The 24,431-nt window shown below is 44.5% G+C and overlaps 1 protein-coding gene across 1 annotated transcript; it reads right to left on the reverse strand.

Annotated features, from left to right (window-relative positions):
* Positions 1–1,087: 1,087 nt before the first annotated feature.
* Positions 1,088–24,398, reverse strand: LOC134600803 (oocyte-specific histone RNA stem-loop-binding protein 2-like). Its single transcript, XM_063445193.1, has 8 exons — positions 24,339–24,398; positions 20,494–20,628; positions 20,055–20,144; positions 19,809–19,919; positions 17,753–17,878; positions 15,542–15,679; positions 1,619–1,715; positions 1,088–1,297 (listed from the first exon to the last, which is right to left on the reverse strand). The coding sequence occupies exons 1-8, from the start codon at positions 24,344–24,346 to the stop codon at positions 1,175–1,177; spliced, it is 828 nt and encodes a 275-aa protein (XP_063301263.1). The 5' UTR covers positions 24,347–24,398; the 3' UTR covers positions 1,088–1,174.
* Between the last annotated feature and the right edge of the window lie 33 nt (positions 24,399–24,431).

Genomic DNA, 24,431 nt, shown 5'->3' on the forward strand with positions numbered 1-24,431 from the left:
AAGTGAAAATGAAGCCGCCTTTCTTGTGTTAAAATGACTGTTCATCCCTCTGTAGACCACCACCTTATTTTACATTTTATTTATTTAATAAATACCAGAGTGTGGCTACGCGAGTGAGGCAAACCAGCGCAACTTCCTACCAAATTCCTAGTTTATGCTTTAGGATAGTACAGACTGCGGAAATATGGATAAGAAATAAAATATACCTTTAAAACTTTGTAACGCGGCCAGGAATTTGAAGTCCCTGTACAAATTCCTTTTCCGTTGTATACACAAATGTTATGTCAGAACTCTGTTTCTATTCCATGGTGTTAGTGTTTTTTTTTGTACTTTGCCTAGTTATAATTGATTTCAGGTGGGCAGTTTTTTTTCTATACTTTAAAATGTGTTTTATATAAATCAGGGCTTAAACTTCCACGACCTATATTACCAAGCAGCTACTTGCAACTGCTAGCCTCGAGAGGTCTTTGAACACTCATCAGGGTACCAGGAGTGAATTGTAATCACCAATAGATAGTGTAAACCGTGGGCCCCGATATTATAGATACTGCAATATTATATAATCACTGGTTACTCATAAGACATCTTGGACAATTTAAGAATGCATTTGATAGCATAGTATCTTTCCTTGCTTGCAGAATTTTGTAGCTTTGTGCTCTCCCATATTTAATGCAAGGGCCCAAAAGACAAATGGTACAGATTATACTGGTACGACTCTTCTAACCAGCTTGTTTGAGAAACTCTGAAATGTTTGCACAATTATAAGCTTTAGTCATTAGTTTAAGCAGTGGCTTTATATTCTTCAATCATAACTCGTAAACTCTAAATAAGAGTAATGTACCAACACATAAATCAGACATGAGGCTGGTGGATTTAAAGGACAAAACAAGTGTTTTTTTTCTATTGGGCATTGCCAAAGCATGCTCCTCTCCATTAGTTAACCTGTATTCATTGTTCCTAATTTGCAATAGTGACTTAAAGTGACAGGGTGGTTCATTTAAGAATTGAATGAGCATGTAATGTAAATATATGAATTCAAGGCATACAGTAAAGTAAAATATAATTTTTGACATAAGCTTTTTTTCTTTCCATAAACTGAATGAATGATGTACTGCACCACTCCACAAAATCTTTAAACCGAAATCCAATTAGACTTAAATGAGTATTAATTCATCTAGAACCTCTTCCACTGTGAAAAATACCAGTCGTCTGTGTTGACAGGGAAAGATAAATAATCGCATGGTTTAGAGGGTCCATGAATGTGAGGGGCACAGTCCATATGCCGCGGGTTTGATAACTAGAGAGAGACAAGAGGGAGAAAGGGCATAATCACACTTTCAGAAATTTCCCAAAATAGCATTTTCTAAATCAACCAAACATTTGGGCTGAAGTTTTATCTTTCCACAGTTATTTGAGACAAACATCCCCCTCGGGCTCAATAATCTTATTTTATTCCTGCCAATATTACTAGTTCCTAGAAATCTAGGAATGTTCTTCCAGCAACTGGATAGCTTACAAACCACGTTGGATAAGAAGTTTAATAATGCAAGTCAAAGAAATTAAAGTCTGGTAAACATATAAACTAACTTTATGCTTATTGTATATAATCAACTTGTACCTGTAGATTAATTAGATCAGGCGTCAGATTCTGTAATGGTTCTTTGCATCCAAACCACGATTCTAGTAGTTTTTCTGTGGAATTACTCCATTCTTTTCTAGAGGGTAGGTAAAACAAGGTCATAACCCATCTTTTGTAATACACAACTTTAGCCAAACTTCAGGAAGGGAAATAAAAATGGTCCAGTAATCACACTGGCAGCATTGTTTGGGATACCTTGGAGAAATACATATTTATACATATAAATATTAAAGAAACACAAACTTTTATTCCTGACCCTATAGTGTTAAAAACATCTAGCCCCCAGATCCTTCCCTTGCCACACTAAATATAGTAAAATCTTACCTTCATTCCAGTCTGCTGGTGCTGGTTATGCCCCTTAGCTGAAATCAGAATTGTTGATCAGACCAACCACAATGCTTCCCCATAGGAAAGCATTGGAATGGCTGTGACTGTTAAGGAGGCAGATCAGGGGAAGAGCCAGCACAAGTCAAACAGTCCTGGCCAATCAGCTTCTCCTCATAAAGATGCATTGAATCAATACATCTATGAGTAAAGTTCAGTGTCTCCATTCAGAGTTGTTCTGGTGACTATAGTGTCCCTTTAATATTATTATTTATTATTTTTTCTGCAGTGTATCTTAAATAAGTATTAGAACCATACAAGGCTGGGCATCTCCTGATGAAGCACCGTTTCAGCATCAGTCAAGAAATCCATATTGAGGACAACCTTTTAAATAATGAAATTTAAGTCTTGGCTCAAATCTGTAAATGGAAAATATCTATGATGCTTTACTAGTAGTTTGTGATTGCAATTTTTTATCTAATTTTTAAACAGGTGTAAAAATTTTCAACTTTTTTCTAGAGAACTCACGAGGAGTTCTTTATAAGATCATATAACATCACTGATCCACATCAATAAGTGACTAATAGTTTGTAAATAGACTTGCATATTGATGAAAGGCTGCTGTCATGATATAAATGAGTTTAACCAACCATCCTACAATTCTGGCAGCATGATGTTACTCAGTGTGCCGGCCCCTGTCCTATATCCCCCCTACCTTCTCCCCCAAAGGAACGATTATCTCCCTTGGTTCAGTGCCTTCCCTTCTACAGAATGCAATTACCAAATGTTCCAGTTCCCTGGCAGGCATTTGCACTCAAACTACTGAAAGGTCACCAGCAGCAAATAGCCGCAAACCTTCTGAAACCACAAAATTGGTCGCTTGGTATAGCGGTGGCCGGTGACTTTGGCTCACGGTTTTGCCCCACTTCCTGACCTGCCAGGAGAGCACTATTTGGAGGGAAGGTACTACAGACCAAATGGAACAGCAGTTCCCAGAGAACCAGGAAGAGCCACCTTTCGTTGGACCACAGAAGGCCCCAACATTTGACTGGCAAAAGCCCCAATCGTGGAACTATTTTGGGCTTAAACCTAGTGTGCGGTCAGAACTTTACCCCGTGGCAACTGGGCTTATCAATGGATCCAGGCGCTTTTTTGCCAACATGGGCGCTTGGACCATAGCTATCTGGAGATGTAAGATGTGAGGTTCCTGTGTGTTTTTCCTGCATTTTGGCGTGTTATTTATGTTAGGCACTCTGTATCCAGAAGATAAATTGGTTTAGCGGGCAGCAACTCAACTATCTCCCAGACACAGAGGCGCCTGGGCAGGCACCGCATGTCCTGAATGGAGACCACATGCTAGGAGTCTGTGCATAAAAGGCTGTATTCAACTCAAAAACAGTTGTACTCCAAGAACCATGTGTCGTTTAGTCACTGTGGTAAGTTATAATCACTGACCAGCACTTTTAGCTACGAGGAGGAATCAGCCGAGATACCCAGTTGCGGTATTGGAGCTCCGCCATTTTATTTATTTATTACTGGTATTTAGAAAGCGCCAACATATTCCGCAGCCCTGTACAATTAGGGGAGAATGTACAATATACGCAGACAAATACAAAAAGGTAGAGAGGGCCCTGCTTAATAATAAGCGGAGATCTAGACATTAAACTTCTTTTATACAAAGTGCGTAGCTAGATAGCCTGTGAGTTTACAATCTAAAACAGGGGTAGGCAACCTTTTGGTAGTACCGTGCCAAAACAAGCTCTTGAAGTCCCTTGTCATGCCGGTACGTTTTTATTTAAAAAGGAGGTGTGCATGTTGCCGTGTTGTTCTTGTTTTACTTATGGATGCTGAAGTTGCTTTGAAACGTATTTGTGCATATGTGGGACGTTATATTGTATATGTTCATAAGGAGTTTACGGTTTTGTGTATGATACTTATTGAATGTGGATGTGTATGGGGGCTGCTTGTGGGGTTGTGTGCGTGTATCTGGATTGTCACTGGTGTGTTTGTGGGGACTGAGATTGTGTGTGAGCGGCCCGTATTATCTGCATGAAAAAGGGCTTCTTGTAGAGCTCTGTATATCTAGCAGTGGGGACCAGGCTGACCAGGTACTGGTCAAGGGCAGGAGCTGCGGAAGGTGCTGCAGGCTTCTCTACTCCAGTGTGGATTCCCATTCACAAGTACGGAGAAGAAGTGATCACTACCCCCATGTGCTGCAATGCATAAATTGAGGGTGGTCCTTCACAACATGGGTTGCAGTAGCAAATATCTGAAGTCCCAATGGGACTCCTGGTAGAACAGAACCTGTTTGGCAGTCTTGAGTGCCGTGCAAAGGCACCTCGAGTGCCATGCAGGGCACATGTGCCATAGGTTGCTGACCCCTGATCTAAAGGATAGAATGGTGATTTGAGACAAGGGGTAGCAGGGGGGAATTTGGAAGTGATGACTAAAAGAAGTTCAGAGAGTTGCAGTATGTTGGTAAAATATAAAGGGAATGAGGACGTAATTGAGGGAGACTCAAACAGTTAGAGGAGCAGGCTATATATTTAAGAGAAACCTGGCTGGTCAGGAAGAGGTGAGGGGTGGGGTGGGTTGTGTTGAGAAAAAAAATTGAGATATTTCAGTATTGCTGGTTCTGGGAGAGTGAGACGTAAAGAACAAAGATGGAGATGGAACAGTTATATGAAGGTATTTACAGCCAGGAGGAGCAAAGGAAAGAGGTGTGCTGGGGGGGGAGAATAAACATTGGTTTTAGATAATTGAAAAGTTAAACTCCTGGAGGTCCGCAACTACCTCGCAGGAGAAATCTCTAAGAGCACACAAGATGTCAAATTGGAAATTCAGGCGCTGGGCGCCCGGACCGCGGTGCTGGAAGAGAGGATGGAACAAGTAACAAGGGCCCACAATACCACAGTGACCCATACAAGAGCTGTGGAGCAAAAAATAACGGAAATGGAACTACTGGTCAAAGACCTGGCGAACCGCTCAAGGCGCAACAATATCCGGCTTAGGGGCCTCCAAGAAACACCCAACGAGGGGGCACTAGTGGAAAAGCTAGAGCAATACTTTAAGCAGCCCCTGCCGGAAATACCGGAAGAAAAATGGACGATTGACTGAGCACACAGGGCGCTCCGGGCCTGCAGAGCTGAAGGGATGGCGCCAAGGGACATCATCATCCGCTTCCACTTCTATACAACAAAAGAAGCAGTGATGAGATATGCCAGACAGGACAAACTCACCTATCAATCTGCCAACATCACCCTGTTCCAAGATCTATCGCCTACTACACTGCAGCGCTGCTGAGACCGGAAGCCATTAACTTCACTGCTGCAAGACCAAGAGATCCGGTACACGTGGGGGCACCCCCACATTCAAGCTCGTGGCTTTCAGGTCAGGCAACGCACACCCTCCTGCCCGGGACTGATCCCATAAAATTTCTCCGCGGCCTCCGCCTAGACCCCCCGCCAGGATTCATCCTGCCACACAACAACTTACCGGAGCTCCGCTCACTCCCCCGGGACTGGCTGACGGCTGGAGAAGCGGCGGACCGACACACATGAACTCTCACCCAGCTCCCGCGAAGTTTGACAACCACTCAACCGGACTGGTTAATAGGTATCCCCCCACACGAACTTGGGGACCGGCCACACCACTGGGCCTGGGGGAAACTCTGGCTACGGCAGGGGAGAATGGGAGAATGGGAGAAGGGATAATCCACCACCACCACCACCACCCCCCACCCACACACACACACACGAGGGATGGGGATTGCACACACTACCCAACTCCTCACGCCACATGGCAACCGATAATCAAACTAGTTACCCAAGGCCTGGGCCCTCTCACACTGGGTAGAAGGCTAAGCCAACAAGATATAAGTATCCAATAATCACCCACGGCCCAGGCCCATAAGGCCTCAAGGACAAAAGCAACCCCACACACAACCTGTGGGAAACCGCAACAATATTAAAGGCAACCTCAACGGCATAACCCCAACCACCGGAGGGAGCCGCAGTCACACCTATAACACCCAATACTACCTTAAACTCCCCATAGCAACTGGAAACATGGGGGAGCACAAAGGTAACCCCGGCCCCACTATCTGGGCACGCTACAAATTAACCTAGACGCATAGCCAGGGATATGTGATGTAACCGTGAATTAGCTATAAATATTTTCTCAATAGCTGTAAATGAGTCTCTCGCATTGTGACAAGGTGGACCGGGAACTCACTCGACCCTGCTGGTTCCATAGGGATATGACCGGCAGGAAGAGAAGCCACCCCCGATTCGCTCTGGCAAAATGTAAGACCAGACTGTACTTACTTTGGAATGTTTTTCTTTATTATGTAAATAGTTATAATGTTTTAATGTTTAATATGTGTACAAGTGAGACTACCGCTCTTAAACCTGCGCAAGACACCATGGTAAAACCAGGGAAGGAACCTACCCGAACTAAGACAGACCCTGACAGAGGACCATACAATCTGAGACAGCCACCACAACGTCACCACCATGACACTTAAAATCCTATCCATAAACTCCAGGGGCCTCAACAAACCCCAAAAACAAAGACTACTACTAAGAGAACTGAAATAAAAAAATACTGTGTAACGGAGCTCCGGGTACCCCGACCGAGTACCCTCCGTTGATGGATGCTCCTAGCGCTCTCAGAGGACTCCAAGCACTGCAGACGACACCACAACCACCGCAGGCTCCACAACCGCCGTAGCTTAACTGGAGCCGCGCCGTCTTCCGTCCACCCTGGAATGAACCTTCAGCATTCAGGAACGTGTGGGGAAGATCTCTCCTCCTGGAGAGCGTATCCGGAACAAGCTCTTAAAAGAGCTAAGTGATTAAGAGCTCAGGGGAATATGCAGCGCATAGCAATCCCCAGTGTGATATAGCAGTTCCCTCCAATAACGAGACAAGGCTACGTATTGAGGGTCAGAAGAGGTCTCTGGACTGGAACACCCAGCCTGCTTTTTATTTGGATAAGGTACACACAGGACACTCCCAGGGGGAGGATGAAATTAACCAATCACAGCATAGTACAGCCCACAGGTTCCCTCCCCTCAGATAAACAGTTAAACCAATTATTACATACAATAAAAATACAGTTTTTACACACACACACTGTAACTTTAAAACCATACATCCAATTTCAATAAAAGTTGCATATTCAGACTCAGCATACATCAAACATAAACACTTCCAAAAATCAGCCAAATCCCTCCAGTGGATCAAAAGTTAGCTGGAAGTCCTTTATGACCGACCGCAAGCACAATTTCCTGCCCAAAACAGTTCCATAGATTTGGGCTGTGCGGTCGGTCAATTTCATGCGAAAAAAACGACTAAGTCCCATTTCGAACGGGACTTAGTCTCTGGAGCTGCAAGTTCCGTATGGGAGAAGGTAAGGGTCAGCGGTGTTCGGCAAAATGTGTAGCCGATTTCAGTTCCACAGAATCTTTAGCATACACCGCTGACCGCATTCGAGGAAACCAAGATGGCCGCCGCCACGTGCAATTGACCGGCAGTAACCTCACAGCCTGGGAGGTAAATTGCCTGCACACTTTAACTTCTGGGTGGTCTGCCTGTGTGGTACTTGGTTCAGTAAGCCCTATTTACTGAACCAAGTGGGGGAAAGCCAGGAACAAGTTATTTTACCGGTCTGGGGACATAGTCTTAAAGGGGCATTGTTCAGCAAAGTCACAATATGTCCCCAGACGGTTCTTAAAGGGCCATACACACCCAATAAATGTTAATAAGTTTTCAGGAGCACAATCTTCCAGGGGCCATAGTCATGAGGCAGGAGGCTGGCAAACATGCTTCTCCACAATCCAGGGAAGCAGGGCAATTTCTCATTTAAAGGGCCAGTTACAAATAGCGATTTGTAACACATCTCCCCTTTGGGGGGAAGACTAACCAGGCACCTGACCTTCTGTCGGTCAGTGCCTCCGTTAGTCGATCCACCAACCCACAATAAACAGATGTCCGAGTAGCCCCCCCACAACATCAAAGTACAGGAACAGCCCACCCACAACACACAGTCACTGCACCTGGGTATTTGGCTGTGGTAATGAGGCCACATGCCGAGGGTACTTGAAGGGCAGAGGCCAACTGCACTCTGCCCAGATGCCAGCTCTTCTGCTGGGGTAGCCTGCAGGACATCAGGCTCTGGACCAGGGACAAAGGTAGGGCAGAGGCCGACTGCACTCTGCCCAGCTGCCAGCTCTTCTGCTGGGGTAGCCTGCAGGACATCAGGCTCTGGACCAGGGAAAAAGGTAGGGCAGAGGCCGACTGCACTCTGCCCAGCTGCCAGCTCTTCTGCTGGGGTAGCCTGCAGGACATCAGGCTCTGGACCAGGGACAAAGGTAGGGCAGAGGCCGACTGCACTCTGCCCAGCTGCCAGCTCGTCTGCTGGGATGCTTGGGACATAGTCCGGCTCAGTAGCCAAGGGAACATGGACGTCAGTAGGGGTTAACATTGCCTCTGTTAACTCTGGTGCCACGCTAGGAGTTACCTGGGGAGGGGAATTTGTACTTACCCCCTCCTCTGGGTGTCCCGGTGAGGGTAGTTGGGGATCTGGAAAGGCTGTCCAGCATCCCTGTAGGTCAGGCACAGAGACCACGGTCCCATCTGCGCCGTCTGGGGGATTGGTGTCTCCCCTTGTTAGGGTAAGCTGCCGCTGGGGAGAGGGTGTGCTGTGCTCCTTTCCCGGAAACACAGGCTGCCGCTGGAGAGGGAGACCGCCTGTCTCCACTCCCGTAACATTGTCCTGTTGCTGTAGAGAGGGACCAACTGTCTCTGCTCTCTGTAGGACACACTGCTGCTGGGGGGGGAAGGTCGGCACCTTCGGCCCCCTGGGGTACACACTGCCGCTGGAGAGGGAGACCGCCTGTCTCCACTCCCTTACCATTGTCCTGTTGCTGTAGAGAGGGACCAACTGTCTCTGCTCTCTGTAGGACACACTGCTGCTGGGGGGGGAAGGACGGCACCTTCGGCTCCCTGACACTCACTCTGGGGTTGGGGATCTTCCCAGTAAACCTCTACGATATCCTTCCAGCTGAAGGGCTCTAGACCTGGTTCTGCTTGTCGGGTAGGTTGGGGCTGCACGGAGCTGAGCAGGTGTAGGTAGTCTTGCTCCAGCTCCCACTCCCTTGTTACCAGGTGGGTCATGTCTTCTCTCACCTCGCGTTCGTCAGCCCAGACATACATGCCCACCCGGTAGTCGTAGATGTCCCAAAACCTAGACTCCTCCGTGCTGCTGAAATCAAGATCCTCCTCCATGGCATCCTGAAGTAGACCAGGACCATCATAATCATCCCCCTCCGGTAGGTCGTGCTCGGCCGTCCAGGGAGTAAGTCGAATGGTATGCCACCAGAGGGCCTGGTATGCGTTGTCTAGCCCGATCTCTCGCCATACCAGGGTCTCCAGTCTTGCCACCCACTCATCTAGGGGCTGCTCCCCCAATAGACATATTCGCATTGCCACACGCTTCTGTAGCCGCTGCTCATCACTGGGGAGGCCCTCACCTCGCCGCCACTGGGCCTCTTCCAGGGCATCATACCAGAGTTCCCTTCTGGCTGCATCCCTGTAATCTGCGGCCTCCTTCTCCTCCTCATCATGGAACGCTGTCCGCAAACCAGCTGATTCCATCCTGTTGTAGCCAGGGGCGCTGCCCAATGGCTAGCGTTGCCCTCAATTGTAACTCCAAACGTTACCAGTGTCTCTGAGCTGCTTCTCCTCGCACTAGGACGCCATCCCACCGCTGCCACCAATGTAACGGAGTTCCGGGTACCCCGACCGAGTACCCTCCGTTGATGGATGCTCCTAGCGCTCTCAGAGGACTCCAAGCACTGCAGACGACACCACAACCACCGCAGGCTCCACAACCGCCGTAGCTTAACTGGAGCCGCGCCGTCTTCCGTCCACCCTGGAATGAACCTTCAGCATTCAGGAACGTGTGGGGAAGATCTCTCCTCCTGGAGAGCGTATCCGGAACAAGCTCTTAAAAGAGCTAAGTGATTAAGAGCTCAGGGGAATATGCAGCGCATAGCAATCCCCAGTGTGATATAGCAGTTCCCTCCAATAACGAGACAAGGCTACGTATTGAGGGTCAGAAGAGGTCTCTGGACTGGAACACCCAGCCTGCTTTTTATTTGGATAAGGTACACACAGGACACTCCCAGGGGGAGGATGAAATTAACCAATCACAGCATAGTACAGCCCACAGGTTCCCTCCCCTCAGATAAACAGTTAAACCAATTATTACATACAATAAAAATACAGTTTTTACACACACACACTGTAACTTTAAAACCATACATCCAATTTCAATAAAAGTTGCATATTCAGACTCAGCATACATCAAACATAAACACTTCCAAAAATCAGCCAAATCCCTCCAGTGGATCAAAAGTTAGCTGGAAGTCCTTTATGACCGACCGCAAGCACAATTTCCTGCCCAAAACAGTTCCATAGATTTGGGCTGTGCGGTCGGTCAATTTCATGCGAAAAAAACGACTAAGTCCCATTTCGAACGGGACTTAGTCTCTGGAGCTGCAAGTTCCGTATGGGAGAAGGTAAGGGTCAGCGGTGTTCGGCAAAATGTGTAGCCGATTTCAGTTCCACAGAATCTTTAGCATACACCGCTGACCGCATTCGAGGAAACCAAGATGGCCGCCGCCACGTGCAATTGACCGGCAGTAACCTCACAGCCTGGGAGGTAAATTGCCTGCACACTTTAACTTCTGGGTGGTCTGCCTGTGTGGTACTTGGTTCAGTAAGCCCTATTTACTGAACCAAGTGGGGGAAAGCCAGGAACAAGTTATTTTACCGGTCTGGGGACATAGTCTTAAAGGGGCATTGTTCAGCAAAGTCACAATATGTCCCCAGACGGTTCTTAAAGGGCCATACACACCCAATAAATGTTAATAAGTTTTCAGGAGCACAATCTTCCAGGGGCCATAGTCATGAGGCAGGAGGCTGGCAAACATGCTTCTCCACAATCCAGGGAAGCAGGGCAATTTCTCATTTAAAGGGCCAGTTACAAATAGCGATTTGTAACATACTGATATAGCACTCATACAGGAGACGCACCTACATAGAACAACACTAGTCAGACTGACAGACCGCACATACACCACGACGTATGAGGCTAGAGCAATTAGGAAAAAAGCAGGTGTCGCCATCCTGATCCACAAAACCTGCCCATTCATACTAACACACCACCAAACTGACCCGGAGGGCAGATACCTAGCTACATCAGGCACTATACACGGCATGAAAATACATGTAGTCAACATATACGCCCCCAATGAACCAGATCATGTCTCCTGGAAGCCCTGATTGCCACTCTACAAGGAGGCATACTAATAGTAGGTGGAGACTTTAACGCAGTCCCTTGCCCGACACTTGACAGAAGCTCCAAACCAGGCACTCAACGCTCACAGGGCAGAGGGAGTCAAGACAAATTAATGCACACCTTTCTTCAACACACGGGCTTACTCGATGCGTGGAGGCTACAACATCCAGATACCAGGGACTATTCATACTACTCCGCACCACACAACACGTACTCTAGAATCGATAACATTCTCCTCAATGGAGCAGGCATGACCAAACTCATACACTCAGATCAACAGCATCACGTGGTCTGACCATGCCGACATATCGGTTACACTGGGGAAACTACACTATCACACAAACTGGACTTGGAAACTCAACGCTAACCTGCTCAATGACGAGGAGATACTCCTCGCCACCCAGGCAACAATCAGACTATTTTAGCAACGATGACACGGGCGACGTAAACCCGACGATCATATGGGCAGCCCACAAATCAGTGCTGAGAGGCCACTTCATCCGAACAGCCACCCATAACAAAAAAGCAAAAACAAAACGCCTCTTAGAACTCCAAACTGCACTACGGAGAATAGAACACCAACACAAACACAACCCCACCACAGCCAAATTTAACGAACTCCAGGCACTAAGACATTCCATCAGAGAACTATCAATAGCAGATGTAGCACACTATCCTACAATCCCGACGCCTTTTCTACGAGAAAGCCAATAAGATGGACACACTATTAGCCCGGACGCTCAGGCCCCGACAAGAATCCAAACCCATCACCACGATCCGTAACTCCTCTAATGCAGCAGTTAACACACCAAGAGACATCAACCTAGCATTCACAGAATACTTTTGCAGACTGTACGACCATACCCCACGAAGTGAGATAGCACATGCCCAACTACTCACAAGTATCAACGACCTCTTGACACACACAGACCTACCAAGGCTAAGAGAGGAGGCAGACACCCTACAAGAGCCCATAACCCAAGAAGTGATAGCGGCAATCTCTACACTACAAGGCAATAAGGCGCCTGGACCTGACATATTACAAAAAATTCAAAGAAGAATTAGTACCCCCCCTAACCAAATTATATAACCACTTCCTACAGGGAGGGACCCCAGACCGAGACATGGCTACCGCTAACGTAATACTACTACCGAAACCGAATAAAGACCCTACCCTAGCTGCGAACTACAGGCCAATCTCCCTAATCAATTCGGACTTGAAAATATTCGCAAAAATCTTATCTCTAAGATTAACACCTCTCTTGACCAAACTAGTTCATCCGGATCAGGTCGGCTTCATGCCAGGACGACAGCTATACGAAAACATCCGCCGCGGGGCAGACCTGATCTGGTACGTGTCCAACTCCAACGCCCCCTCCCTCGCCCTCTCCCATGATGCCGAAAAGGCTTTTGACAGAGTCCAATGGCCTTTTCTATTCCAGCTACTAGAATCCCAAGGCTTCCCAGACACATTCCTTAGCGCAATTAAGGCCCTATATACAGACCTACAAGCACAAACAATCATACCTGGAGCCCCCAGGACCCCCTTCCCGGTGCGAAACAGGACACGACAGGGGTGTCCCCTGTCACCCCTTCTGTTCGCGCTAATTTTGGAACCCCTACTACAATCCATTAGAACAGACCCGCAGATACAGGACATACAAATAGGAAACAAACAATTCAAAGTAGCGGCATACACCGATGACGTACTATTAACACTGTCTGACCCAATACGATCCATGGACCGACTAGACACACTCCTACTACAATACAGAGAAGTCTCCGGATACAAGGTCAACCTCACCAAATCGACAGCCATGCCCTTCCACCTGCAAGACCAAGAAACATTATATATTAAGCACAAACACCAACCAAGGATAAACCATGAATCGCTAACATATCTTGGAATACAACTTACAGCTGACCCCACGGCACTATACAAACACAACTACACACCCCTATTGCACACCATAAAAAAACACGACTTAGACAAACGGACAGACAAACCCATTACATGGCTAGGGCGCCTCCACTCAGTGAAAATGAACGTCATGCCCAGACTCTTATTCCTTTTTCAAGCACTACCGATCAGGGTCACCAGAAAATATCTGGCAGACATCCAGAAGGCTATCAACGCTTTCACATATGGCAGAGGAAAAAACCTAGAATAGCCCGAGCCATGCTATACAACCCTAAAGCACGGGGAGGACTAGGGTTGCCCCACTTACAAAACTACTATGTAGCAGCACAACTGGCCCAAATAGCACACTGGCACTGCCCAATAGACCAACGCAGATGGGTAGACATAGAATCCCTAATGACTGGCACAGACCTACCTCAATTTTTAATATGGACACCCAGAGAACACAGGATGATAATTAGAACCACCTGCCCAGCCATCCTCAACTCGATAAGCCTCTGGGACCAGGTAGCACAGAAATATAAACTCATGAACACCCCAAGCCCGATGACTCCAATATTCCAGAATAGAGCATTCCCACCAGGACTCAGGGCTCAAGATTTCAAAGGCATAGAAACCACAGGGCTACAACGCTACATACACCTATACATCGACAAACTATTAGTAACATACAACCACTTAAAATCCCTGGCTCCACTGCAAACCAGAGATTTTTTCCGCTACATTCAGATCAGGGACTTCGCACAAACCGCCACGGTTAAAGCAGCGACAACCAAGAACATAACATTCTTCGAATGCATATGCTTTAAGGAAACCATGCCAACGAAACTCATCTCACTACTCTATTGCCACATCTGCACAGAGTCAGGGACATGGGGTACAATAACATACACAGACAGGCGGGAGGCGGACCTGGGGGAAACAGAGGGGATAGACTGGCAAAACATTTGGGAAGCATGCACAAAAACATCTATCTGCACCTCCCTACAGGAACAAGCATACAAAACACTACTTAGGTGGTATACAACCCCTATCAAGCAATGCCACATGCAAATCAGCCCCTCAGACACCTGCTGGCGTACGTGCGGGGAAAAAGGCACTTACATTCATATGTGGTGGCACTGTCCAAAGGTTACCCTGTACTGGAGGGAGGTAGTGGCCGTGGGCTCCCGTCTCCTGTACAAAAGACTCATGCCCGACCCTTGGGCTTGCCTCCTCTTCCGACCCACAGACTAACTAGACAAATACGAACAGATACTACTAAACATGCTATACCTAGCGGCCGGCAGAGCCCTGGCTCAACAATGGGTACAGCCGGAGACACCACCTATATCCCTAGTAATGACTAAAGTTAAAGACAACTATTTAATGGACAAAATGACAGCCCAGGTCCGCAATACCATGACAACCTTTAACCGGGTATGGGCACCATGGGAACAATATAACGAATGACTCCACTTCGGAGCTAAAGGGCAGAGAGTGGACGTCCACCCCTCCCCCCCCCCACCACCGAACGACTAACAGGCTCCCACGCTCCTAAAGGAGAGGACGACTCACTCTCATACGAGGCCAGATTGACGCAAACCATGAATAACTACAAAAAAAAAACATGGTCAAATGAGTCACACCTTCCAAAAACCTCACTTTTACCCATCACTGTACACATACTGTTACAATTGTGACAAAATCCAATCACTTATGTACGTTATGTTATACCTTTGAAGTAAAAACAAAAACAAGAAAAAACAGACCAACGAAAATATATAAGCTTGCACCTCAGGCTTCTGCGAAGCCCATAATTGATATGTCAATGTCCTGATAAAACGTTTGTTTGACAATAAATAAAGAATAAAAAAAAAAAAAAAAACTTTTCAAATGATTTCTTTACAAAATGGCACAGACTTTAGTGGTTACTTATGTAGATAAATAATTTTGAAACTTTTCCCAACAAATTGTGATCATTTGAAATGCTTACACAAAATTTAAATAAAACTAAAAAAAAATCAAAAAAATCTAGGCTTTAGATTAATTTAAGGCCAAAAAAAGGACAAAACCAGGATTGACTGGGCACATGGGACTTTGCTGTATCTTAAATTATTGTAAGGAAAAAAAAAAAATTTGCATTAACCAGTCACAGTCATCAAGGAATTCTCAAAGTATTGATACCAGTTAATGCCATCTGAACACATCACTAATACTGCTGTAGACAAACGATAAATAAAGCCATAAACCATAGAACCCCACAAATCCTTTAAACAGAATGCTTGCCAGACACGGCAGTTGATACTTACTCAAATGAGAGTTCTAACGGTGGATCCCATGCATGAAGTGCACGCCTCCAGAGTTTGATTTGCATATCCCATGAGCGCCGGCTGTATTTCTTGTATTTGTTAGGGCTGCGAGGGTGAATTCCTGGCTTTCTCTGCTCCCTGTATAGTAATCAATATACACATGCTTCCTGAAAAAGCTTTTCACATCATTTAATAAAAAGCGTCGCTATTACTTGCACAGAAGGCCATCTGTTATTAAGACACGTTATTGGAAATCACCTGGTATTGCTGTTGCCTGGCCTATGCATTGGGAATGTGCCCTATTTCCATTTATCTTTAACCCTGGCCAGTGATGGGCACTCCTGCAGTAGTGAATTAGAGCTTTTGCAGGTTTTGTTTTTAACCTGCTCTCAGTCCATTACTAGTGTCCAAGCCAATCCATCCAGATCAGAGCACTTTTGGAATAAACCGTTCATAAAAAAGTTTAACCAGGAAAAGCAAGACTGTGCCCATGGACTACAGCCCGCCCCCCCAGCCCCCGGAAGGGCAAATTGCAGACATCATGGACAGGGGAGAAGAAAATTGAGGTGTCCAGATCTTGACATCAGATCAGCCACAACATTAAAACCACTGACAGGTGAAGTGAATAACATTGATTATATTGTTACAATGGCACCTGCCAATGGGTAAGATGTATTAGGCAGCAAGGGAACAGTCAGTTCTTGAATTTCATGTGTTGGAAGCAGGAAAAATGGGCAAGCAAAAAGATCTGAGTGACTTCGACAAGGGCCAAATGGTGATGGCTAGACGACTGGGTTAGAGCATTTCCAAAATTAAAATTCTTGTGGGAGGTTACTGGTATGCATTGGTAGTACCTACCTAAAGTGGTCCAAGGAAGGACAAATGGAACCAGCATCAAGACCATGCCAAGGCTCACTGATGCATGTGGGAAACAAATCGACTTGCCTTTGCTTCCCACATTCAATCTGATCAGAGAGAATAGCAAGCTGTAGTGCAACTTGCTTAGAAATTTAAATGAGCACTATAGGGTCAGGAACACAAACATGTATTCCTGACCCTGTAGTATTAAAACTACCGTTAACACCCCCCTCCATTCCCCCCCTCCCCTCAAATATAGTAAAATCTTACTTGTATTCAGGTTTGAAGCTGCTGCCTCTGCCTGTGAATTGCCTCTGTCTGCTGACATAAGTGGTGGCCTGAGCCAATCACAATGCTTCCCCATAGGATTGGCGGAGACTCTCAAGGAGGCAGATCAGCACAAGTCAACCAGCCCTTGCCAATCAACATCTCCTCAGAGATTAATTGAATCAATGCATCTCTATGAGGAAAGTACAGTGTATGCGTGCAGAGGGTGGAGACACTGAATGGCAGTGCTGCTTACTCTGCAGCACTGCCCAAGGAAGCAACTTTAGCAGCCATCTGAGGAGTGGCCAGTGGAGGTGTCCCTAGGCTGTAGTGTAAACACTGCATTTTCTCTGAAAAGAGTGTTTATAGCAAAAAGCCTGAAGGGAATTATACTCAACAGAATTGATGCAATAAGCTGTAGTTGCTCTGGTGACAACAGTGTCCCTTTAATGCTGGCCATGATAAAATGGTGCCAGAACACACAGTGCATTGCAGTTTGCGGTGTAGCCATAGCCCAGTCAGAGTGCCCATGATGACCCCTGGTCCATAAACGAAAACTCCTTCAATGGGGACTTCAGCATCAGAACTGGACCATGGAGCAACGGAAAAAGGTTGCCTGCTCGGATGAATCACGTTTTCTTTTAGATCAGGTGGAAGGCCAGGTGTGTGTGCGCATCGTTTACAGAGTTAAACAACAAGGAAGTAACAGAACCTGTTGTCTGATTGACAGCCAAGGAGATACAACAAGATTAATTTATAAAAGTGCCAATTTCTACTGAACCCTGCACTTTGTAAAATGGGAAGAGGGAGGAAGACCCTATTCACACATAATTGAAAAAGGAAGAACACAGGCAGCACTCCAGGATTATGAAGGTAATTTTGTCATTGTGGGTTCACCACCTCACCAAGAAATAAGTGCGACGTTTCGCCTCCACAGAGCTTTAATCATGCAACTATTCACACATAAATCACTTTAAGCGAAAATGCGGTCGGTTATCTGTAAGAAGTCAGATTGCAAATATATTATAGCTTTACTGTTTAAAAAAAAAACTACCTGGAGGTAGTTATTGTTCAGAAGAGACTTACTTGGGGACTTGTTCAATATAGCGTTGATAACCAAGTGTGTTCTTGCCATAGTCTATCTGCTTTTGTCGTCTCTGTAAAATAGCTTCATCTGTTTCAAGGTGGGCAGAACCATGCAACTTGGGGGAACTGTTGACAATACATATGAGAGGTGGACACAAATATAAGATATCAATTTGTAGTTTGCTTCTGGCAGGGTAGACATTTTATTACACAAAGTTTATCTGCATATACATTAAAATGACAGTGTGCACCAAAACAACTTTAGCTTAATGAAGCAGTTTACGCATATAGATCATGTCCCTGCAGTTTCACTGCTCAATTCTCTGCAATTTAGGAGTTAAAGCACTTGTAGCTAGGGCTGTATAAACCAACACATCTACCCTTGCAGTTATGCAGCCTTACTTTAGACCAGGGGTAGACAACCTTTTAGCAGCACTGTGCCGATATAGGATTGTGATGTCCCGTAGCGTGCCGGTCCTATTTTTTTTTTTTTAAATTGAGAGGTTTAAGTTGCTGTATTCTGCTTGTGTTATTTATACTGCAGTTGCTTGGTATTGTTGTATTTGTTCGTATATAAGCTATGTGCCTGTGGGCCGGGGAGGGAGATCACTGATCTCCCCTCCGGTCCATGATGGCAAACAGCAGGGCTGGCGCTTGGATAGCATGGGCCAGCAGAGGAGAGCCTCAAACTCACTATTTTCTCAGGGAGGGGAGGGGGGGGGGGGAATTAAGTGATCTGAGATTACTTCCTCTACGTGCTACAATGCATAAATTGAAGATTGTCCTTCACCACCTTTTCGTATTAGCAGATATCTGAAGTTTCACTGGGACTCCTGATAGGCCAGACCCTGTTTGGCTCTAGCAACCTTGAGTGCCGTGCAAAGACACCTTGAGTGCCGTGCATGGCACTAGTGCTGTACGTTTCCTACCCCTGCTTTAGACACTTACATCTCATGCTCTGTTAAGAGAACTGTAATCACACATAGGAGGCAGCTGCACTCTCAGGGTAATGAAAATTCTAAATTAAACACTGTGGCTTTCAGCAAGTGTGTACAGAGACACCGAGTCTCATGCAGTGGAGGTGTGGCTAGGGCTGCATAAACAGTGATTAAAAGGAACACTATGGTCACCTAAATTACTTTAGCTAAATAAAGCAGTTTTAGTGTATTGATCATTCCCCTGCAATTTCACTGCTCAATTCACTGTCATTTAGGAGTTAAATCACTTTGTTTCTGTTAATGCAGCCCTAGCCACACCGCCCCTGGCTATGATTGACAGAGCCTGCATGAAAAAAAACTGGTTTCACTTTCAAACAGATGTAATTTACCTTAAATAACTGTATTTCAATCTCTAAATTGAACTTTAATCACATACAGGAGGCTCTTACAGGGTCTAGCAAGTTATTAACATAGCAGGGGATATGAAAATCTTAATTAAACAGAACTTGCAATAAAGAAAGCCTAAATAGGGCTCTCTTTACAGGAAGTGTTTATGGAAGGCTGTGCAAGTCACATGCAGGGAGGTGTGACTAGGGTTCATAAACAAAGGGATTTAACTCCTAAATGGCAGAGGATTGAGCAGTGAGGCTGCAGGGGCATGTTCTATACACCAAAACAGCTTCATTAAGCTAAAGTTGTTCAGGTGACTATAGTGTCCCTTTAACTCCTAAATGTCAGAATTGAGCAGTGAGACTGCAGGGGCATGATCTATACAACACTGAGTTAAGCTAAAATTGTTTTGATGCTTAGAGCGTCCCTTTAAACCTTTATACAAATTATACATACAGATGTGGGGAGGGGTGTCTGCAACTGTTCTTGGCATGCTTGGATCCATATGGGGGCATCGAGTGAGGAGATATTAGTTCATAGCATCTATTTTTACCTGCGCATCTTATTTTTTGATAAAGAGATATACAATGTTTGACAAGTACTGGGATTCCACTGCATTATAGTGCAATATTTAGAATAAAATGTCAAGATTACTGCTATTGTATGCAAATTAGACTGTAGAGGGTACTAGTTATCCCCATAGTGCTTCCTGCTCAAGTATAGCAAACCTGATTCTTGACTGATCCAGATCGAAGAGATCCAACTCTGTATCAACACCAACACTAACTACATCCACTCTATGGTTTTGCACTTTACAGGAGGATTCATAAACTGTGGACCTGTAATTCACAAAACAAACACTGTTAAATACCAACAGGTGTATATTCAGCCAAAATATTAGACATCATAAATAAGATCCCCCTTTAAACAATAATGGTTATTGTCTGTGGTTGGCTCCCTCGTATTGTACTTACCTTGTTATTTGTGGTATACTTTGATTTTGGTAGCAATCTGTCTCTGACACTAACCCTGGAGCACCAAGAAAACGTGATCTGGAAGACACACTGTACAACAGATTTGTTGCATGAAAAGGAAAGTCAGTTTACAGCAATAGCATATAACTGCAGGAGGCCTTCAGTGTTTAGCAAGTCTAACTAAGGTGGCTAGTCTCATCATTGGGACTACTGCCGTATGAGGCTATACACTTTAATAATTCAGTGACAATCAGGGCAGATCATCCCTCAAATATACCTCTAACAAATGTTTAATTAAAATAAAAAAAAACAATTTACAAATAAAGCACTAAACGTTTTAGTGTCTTTTTTTGTGCAAGATACTAAGCCATGCTTAGAGGAAAAACCCACACACTACCAGGCAGCCAGCATATCAGATGTGTATCAGAGGTGTGGTTACCCAAAGAGGTCCTCCAAGGCAGTACTGCTGTTTATCAGCATCCAGGGTTCTGGGAGTAGAGTAGGTGGCAGCCCATACAGCTGTGTTTGAGGGTTGGACATGGGTGGCATCCGTACATCTAGCTGAGGGGGTAGTCTGAGAAAAACAGATAAGCGTTAATATACTTTCTCAAGATCTGCTGCAGTACAGAAAGACATTTTTGTACCGTAACAGCTAGATTAAAGGGAAGTTGTACTCCATCCCATTTTACTGTAGAACACAAATGGTATTACATGTTATGAACACCAAGTACAACCATGGTTTACACCATTCCTCATCGTTCAGCATTAAAGTGATGCCAGGACAGTCGAGGCAACATAACCACTATAGCAATAAGCATGGTTATGTTGTTTTGAGTGTCCCTTTAAGGAGGAGAGAGATCCTGGGAGCCATGCTGACCCAGTCAGAAGGTTCACCTGACATAAGATTAACTATATATATATATATATATATATATATATATATAAATATAAAAACAAACAAAAAAACACTTTCCTCCCAATCTGCAGGTTTACTAATTTTTTCTATAAAAAGATTTCTCTGAACAGGATATTACAAGCTTCTCGGAGTCAAAGTTCAATTAACAGCTTTCTACAGCAGAAGTCGTCATGCAGATTAATGACAGCTACCCTTACTATGCACAGAAACCACTGCTTATACAATAAGTTCAGAGGGGTCAAAGGACGTTAAAGTAACACTGAGCACCATTGCCTCTATGGAGCAATGATGTGATTATGGTGGCATGAGTCACAATTGCAAGCCATTTCTAAATATTTTGCCCTTTACCTGGCTTTGATGGGCAAATGCAGCCCTTCTGATCTGCCTCATGTTAAAGTGAATTAAAGGGACACTACAGTTACCAAAACAACTTTAGCTTCATGAAGCAATATTGGTGAATAGAACATGCACCTGCAGTCTCACTGCTCAATTCTCTGCTATTTAGGAGTTAAAGGACCAATAGAGTCACCCAGACCACTTCAGCTCAATGAAGTGGTCTGGGTGCCAGGTCCCCCAGGTTTTAACCCTTCAGATGTCTTCCTGACAGCAGCTAGAGGCGCTTCCCCGAAGCTCAATGCGAAAATCACATTGAGCACGCAGAACATCCATAGGAAAGCATTGAGAAATGCTTTCCTATGGGCGTTTTTAATGCGCGTGCAGCTCTGGCCAAGCATGCGGATTCGGCTCCACTCAGGAGCTGACGTCGGAGGGGGAGGAGAGATCACCAGCACCAAGGGAGCAGGGCGCTGGATATAGGTAAGTGGCTGAAGGGGTTTCAACCCCTTCAGCCCAGTGGGAGGAGTTTGTTTTCCTGACACTATAGTGGTCATCTCCTGCTCTGTAAATTGAACTTTAATTACACAAAGGAAGTTCCTACCGGGTCTATCAAGCTATTAACTGAGCAGGACATTTGAAATAAAGCAGAATTTAGGATAAATGAAGTGTAAACATTAGATGACTCTTTACAGGAAGTGTTTAGGAAGGTTGTGTAAATCACATGCAGGGAGGTGTGACTAGGGCTGCATAAACAAAGTGATTTAACGCCTAAATGGCAGTGAACTGAGCAGTGAGACTGCAGGAGCATTATCTATACACCAAAATGCTTCATTAAGCTAAAATGGTTTTGGAGACTATAGTGTTCCTTTAATTTTTCCTCCTTAGTATACAAAGCTGGGACATTCTTGGCTGACACTCAGTCAGTTAATAATATGCAAAATGGGAATGCATTATGTTAATTTGGAAATATGATATTGTGCCTTAGCATAACAAGACCATAAGTAATGAAGTGCCACCAGAGTCAGGTGAATATCTTCTTACGCTGGGATAGCACCACGGGAATACTGGCATCATAACCACTATAGTGCCCTGTAGTTACAATGCTTGGAGGATCTGTTCAGAGTAGCTGCACATGCATGATGTGTCTCAATGCTGCTCTATGAGTAGCATCTGATTTGGCACAATTCTTCAATAATGGTGACTGAGTTGCAGCAAGTAGACTTATTAGTAATTGATGCTTAACCCCTTAATGAATTTTGGTCCAGGTCGCAGCAACATTTTTTTTTTTTTAAATATATTATTCCAAAATGGAATGACCCACTAAATTAATGAAATTAGGTCAGCTTGAATGTGCCATGTTATAGAGTGAACAGCCGATGCTTCAGCCAATGAGCTTCGTTCATGGGCACAAATGGAAGATCCGGATTAGAATCTTCCAGCTCTCTGGCATTAGTTGTGGGCCTCTTATAAGAAGTCAAACCAAAAACACAAAACAAAAAATAAACCCAGTTTGACCACTTAGAACAGGATTAGTTCCAGGGCACCCCTAGCACCTTAACTACAGTGAGCTTTAGTGATTATGGTGTTCTTTAAATTATTTATGTGAAGCAAACTGATGCAAGAGTACATAAACATCAAAATGGTCATTTGGTTTACTACAACATAAACGCTGCATCATAAAAACATGATGGATAAAGTGCTGAAGTCTAAAATGTATTTTAATTGACTGTATGCAGTCTCATTCCACTAAGAATACAGCTAAAATGAAAGTAATACCATAGGTACTTAATTTAGGTGAAGTGGTTATAGCAGGGGGAGACCTCTGTTTTTCCTCCATTTAGTGTTGAGACATTTTTATGATTACTTTAAATAGAATCCCACAGCCCAGCCCCTTATGGAAGTATGGCAAAGGCAGAGATTGCACACTTCCTTCTTACCATACCGATTGATACCAACAATGGGACCAGTGAAAGGCTGCAAGTTGTCAGCTGACACAGTCAGTCACAGCTAATGCAAATGAAACAAGGCGGGCACACTCTACTAAACAACAAAATAGCCCCAGGAAAAGGCTAATGTAATGAATACTGGGTGCTCACCCACATAAAGCTCTATCCCCTAAAGAACCCAAAATACATAACAGTGTGAATAGAGTAAGGAGCACAACCATAAATCTTTATATATGAGAAAAAAAATCTTTATTAAATGGGTATATACTATAGGACTGTCTCTTTAAATATTATCCACAGAGATACAAAGTCATGCTATTCAAAAGCATTTACCAGAAAAACAATGTTATAGGCAGATATAAACGCTCAATGCGTAATAAATGAATGAAAGAAATATCATGCAAACAGTCCACCACTATAATACTAGTATAATGAAAACCCAGACATATAAAAAAATTGCAACAAACCATACCAAATTCAGTGAGAAGTAGGGACAGAGTCAATCAAAAAAAAAAAAAACCAACGTTTCGGCTGAAAAGCCTTTGTCAAGGGAATATAGTACTGGTTAATGATAGGGAGACATGGCCTGAGTCTAAAACAAGAGATTTGTTTTATATTGACATCTTGCCATTTTAAACACAGCCAAGGCCAACAATTCAAATAAAAAATAAAAAAATTATTTAGCAGCAATTTAATAACCAGTTTTCTAAACGCTTTTTAAATTCAAAGTAAACCTTTTCCCTTTAATGAAACAGCCAGCGCTGCCCTTTAATTCAGAGACAAGCAGCAGTAATCTGCTGGACCCATACTTTGTACAAAGTACAAGGCTTTATTGCTAGAAAGCAAGAGGCAAATTTCCCACTAAGAAACCACACAGTATCACTAAAACGAACACAGAAATATAAAATGCAATTAAAATACCAATGATAATAAATGCCCTCAAAACAATAAATCAAAGCTCAATTAAAAAAAAAATGGTCATATCAGGTAAAATAAAAATAATAAAACTCTATAAGGCATTCACAATGACACTGTGCTTGTTCCAGACATGGTAGCTGGCTCTATACACACACTCCATCCTATTACCGCTGCATGGCAGTACTGACAGCTGAGCAGGGGAACCCTGCATCCTTGCCCTTTAAATAACCTGCTCACGTCATCTGGGGGTGTGGCCTACAC

Source organism: Pelobates fuscus, chromosome 3 (assembly GCF_036172605.1).
Source record: "Pelobates fuscus isolate aPelFus1 chromosome 3, aPelFus1.pri, whole genome shotgun sequence".
NCBI lineage: Eukaryota > Metazoa > Chordata > Amphibia > Anura > Pelobatidae > Pelobates > Pelobates fuscus.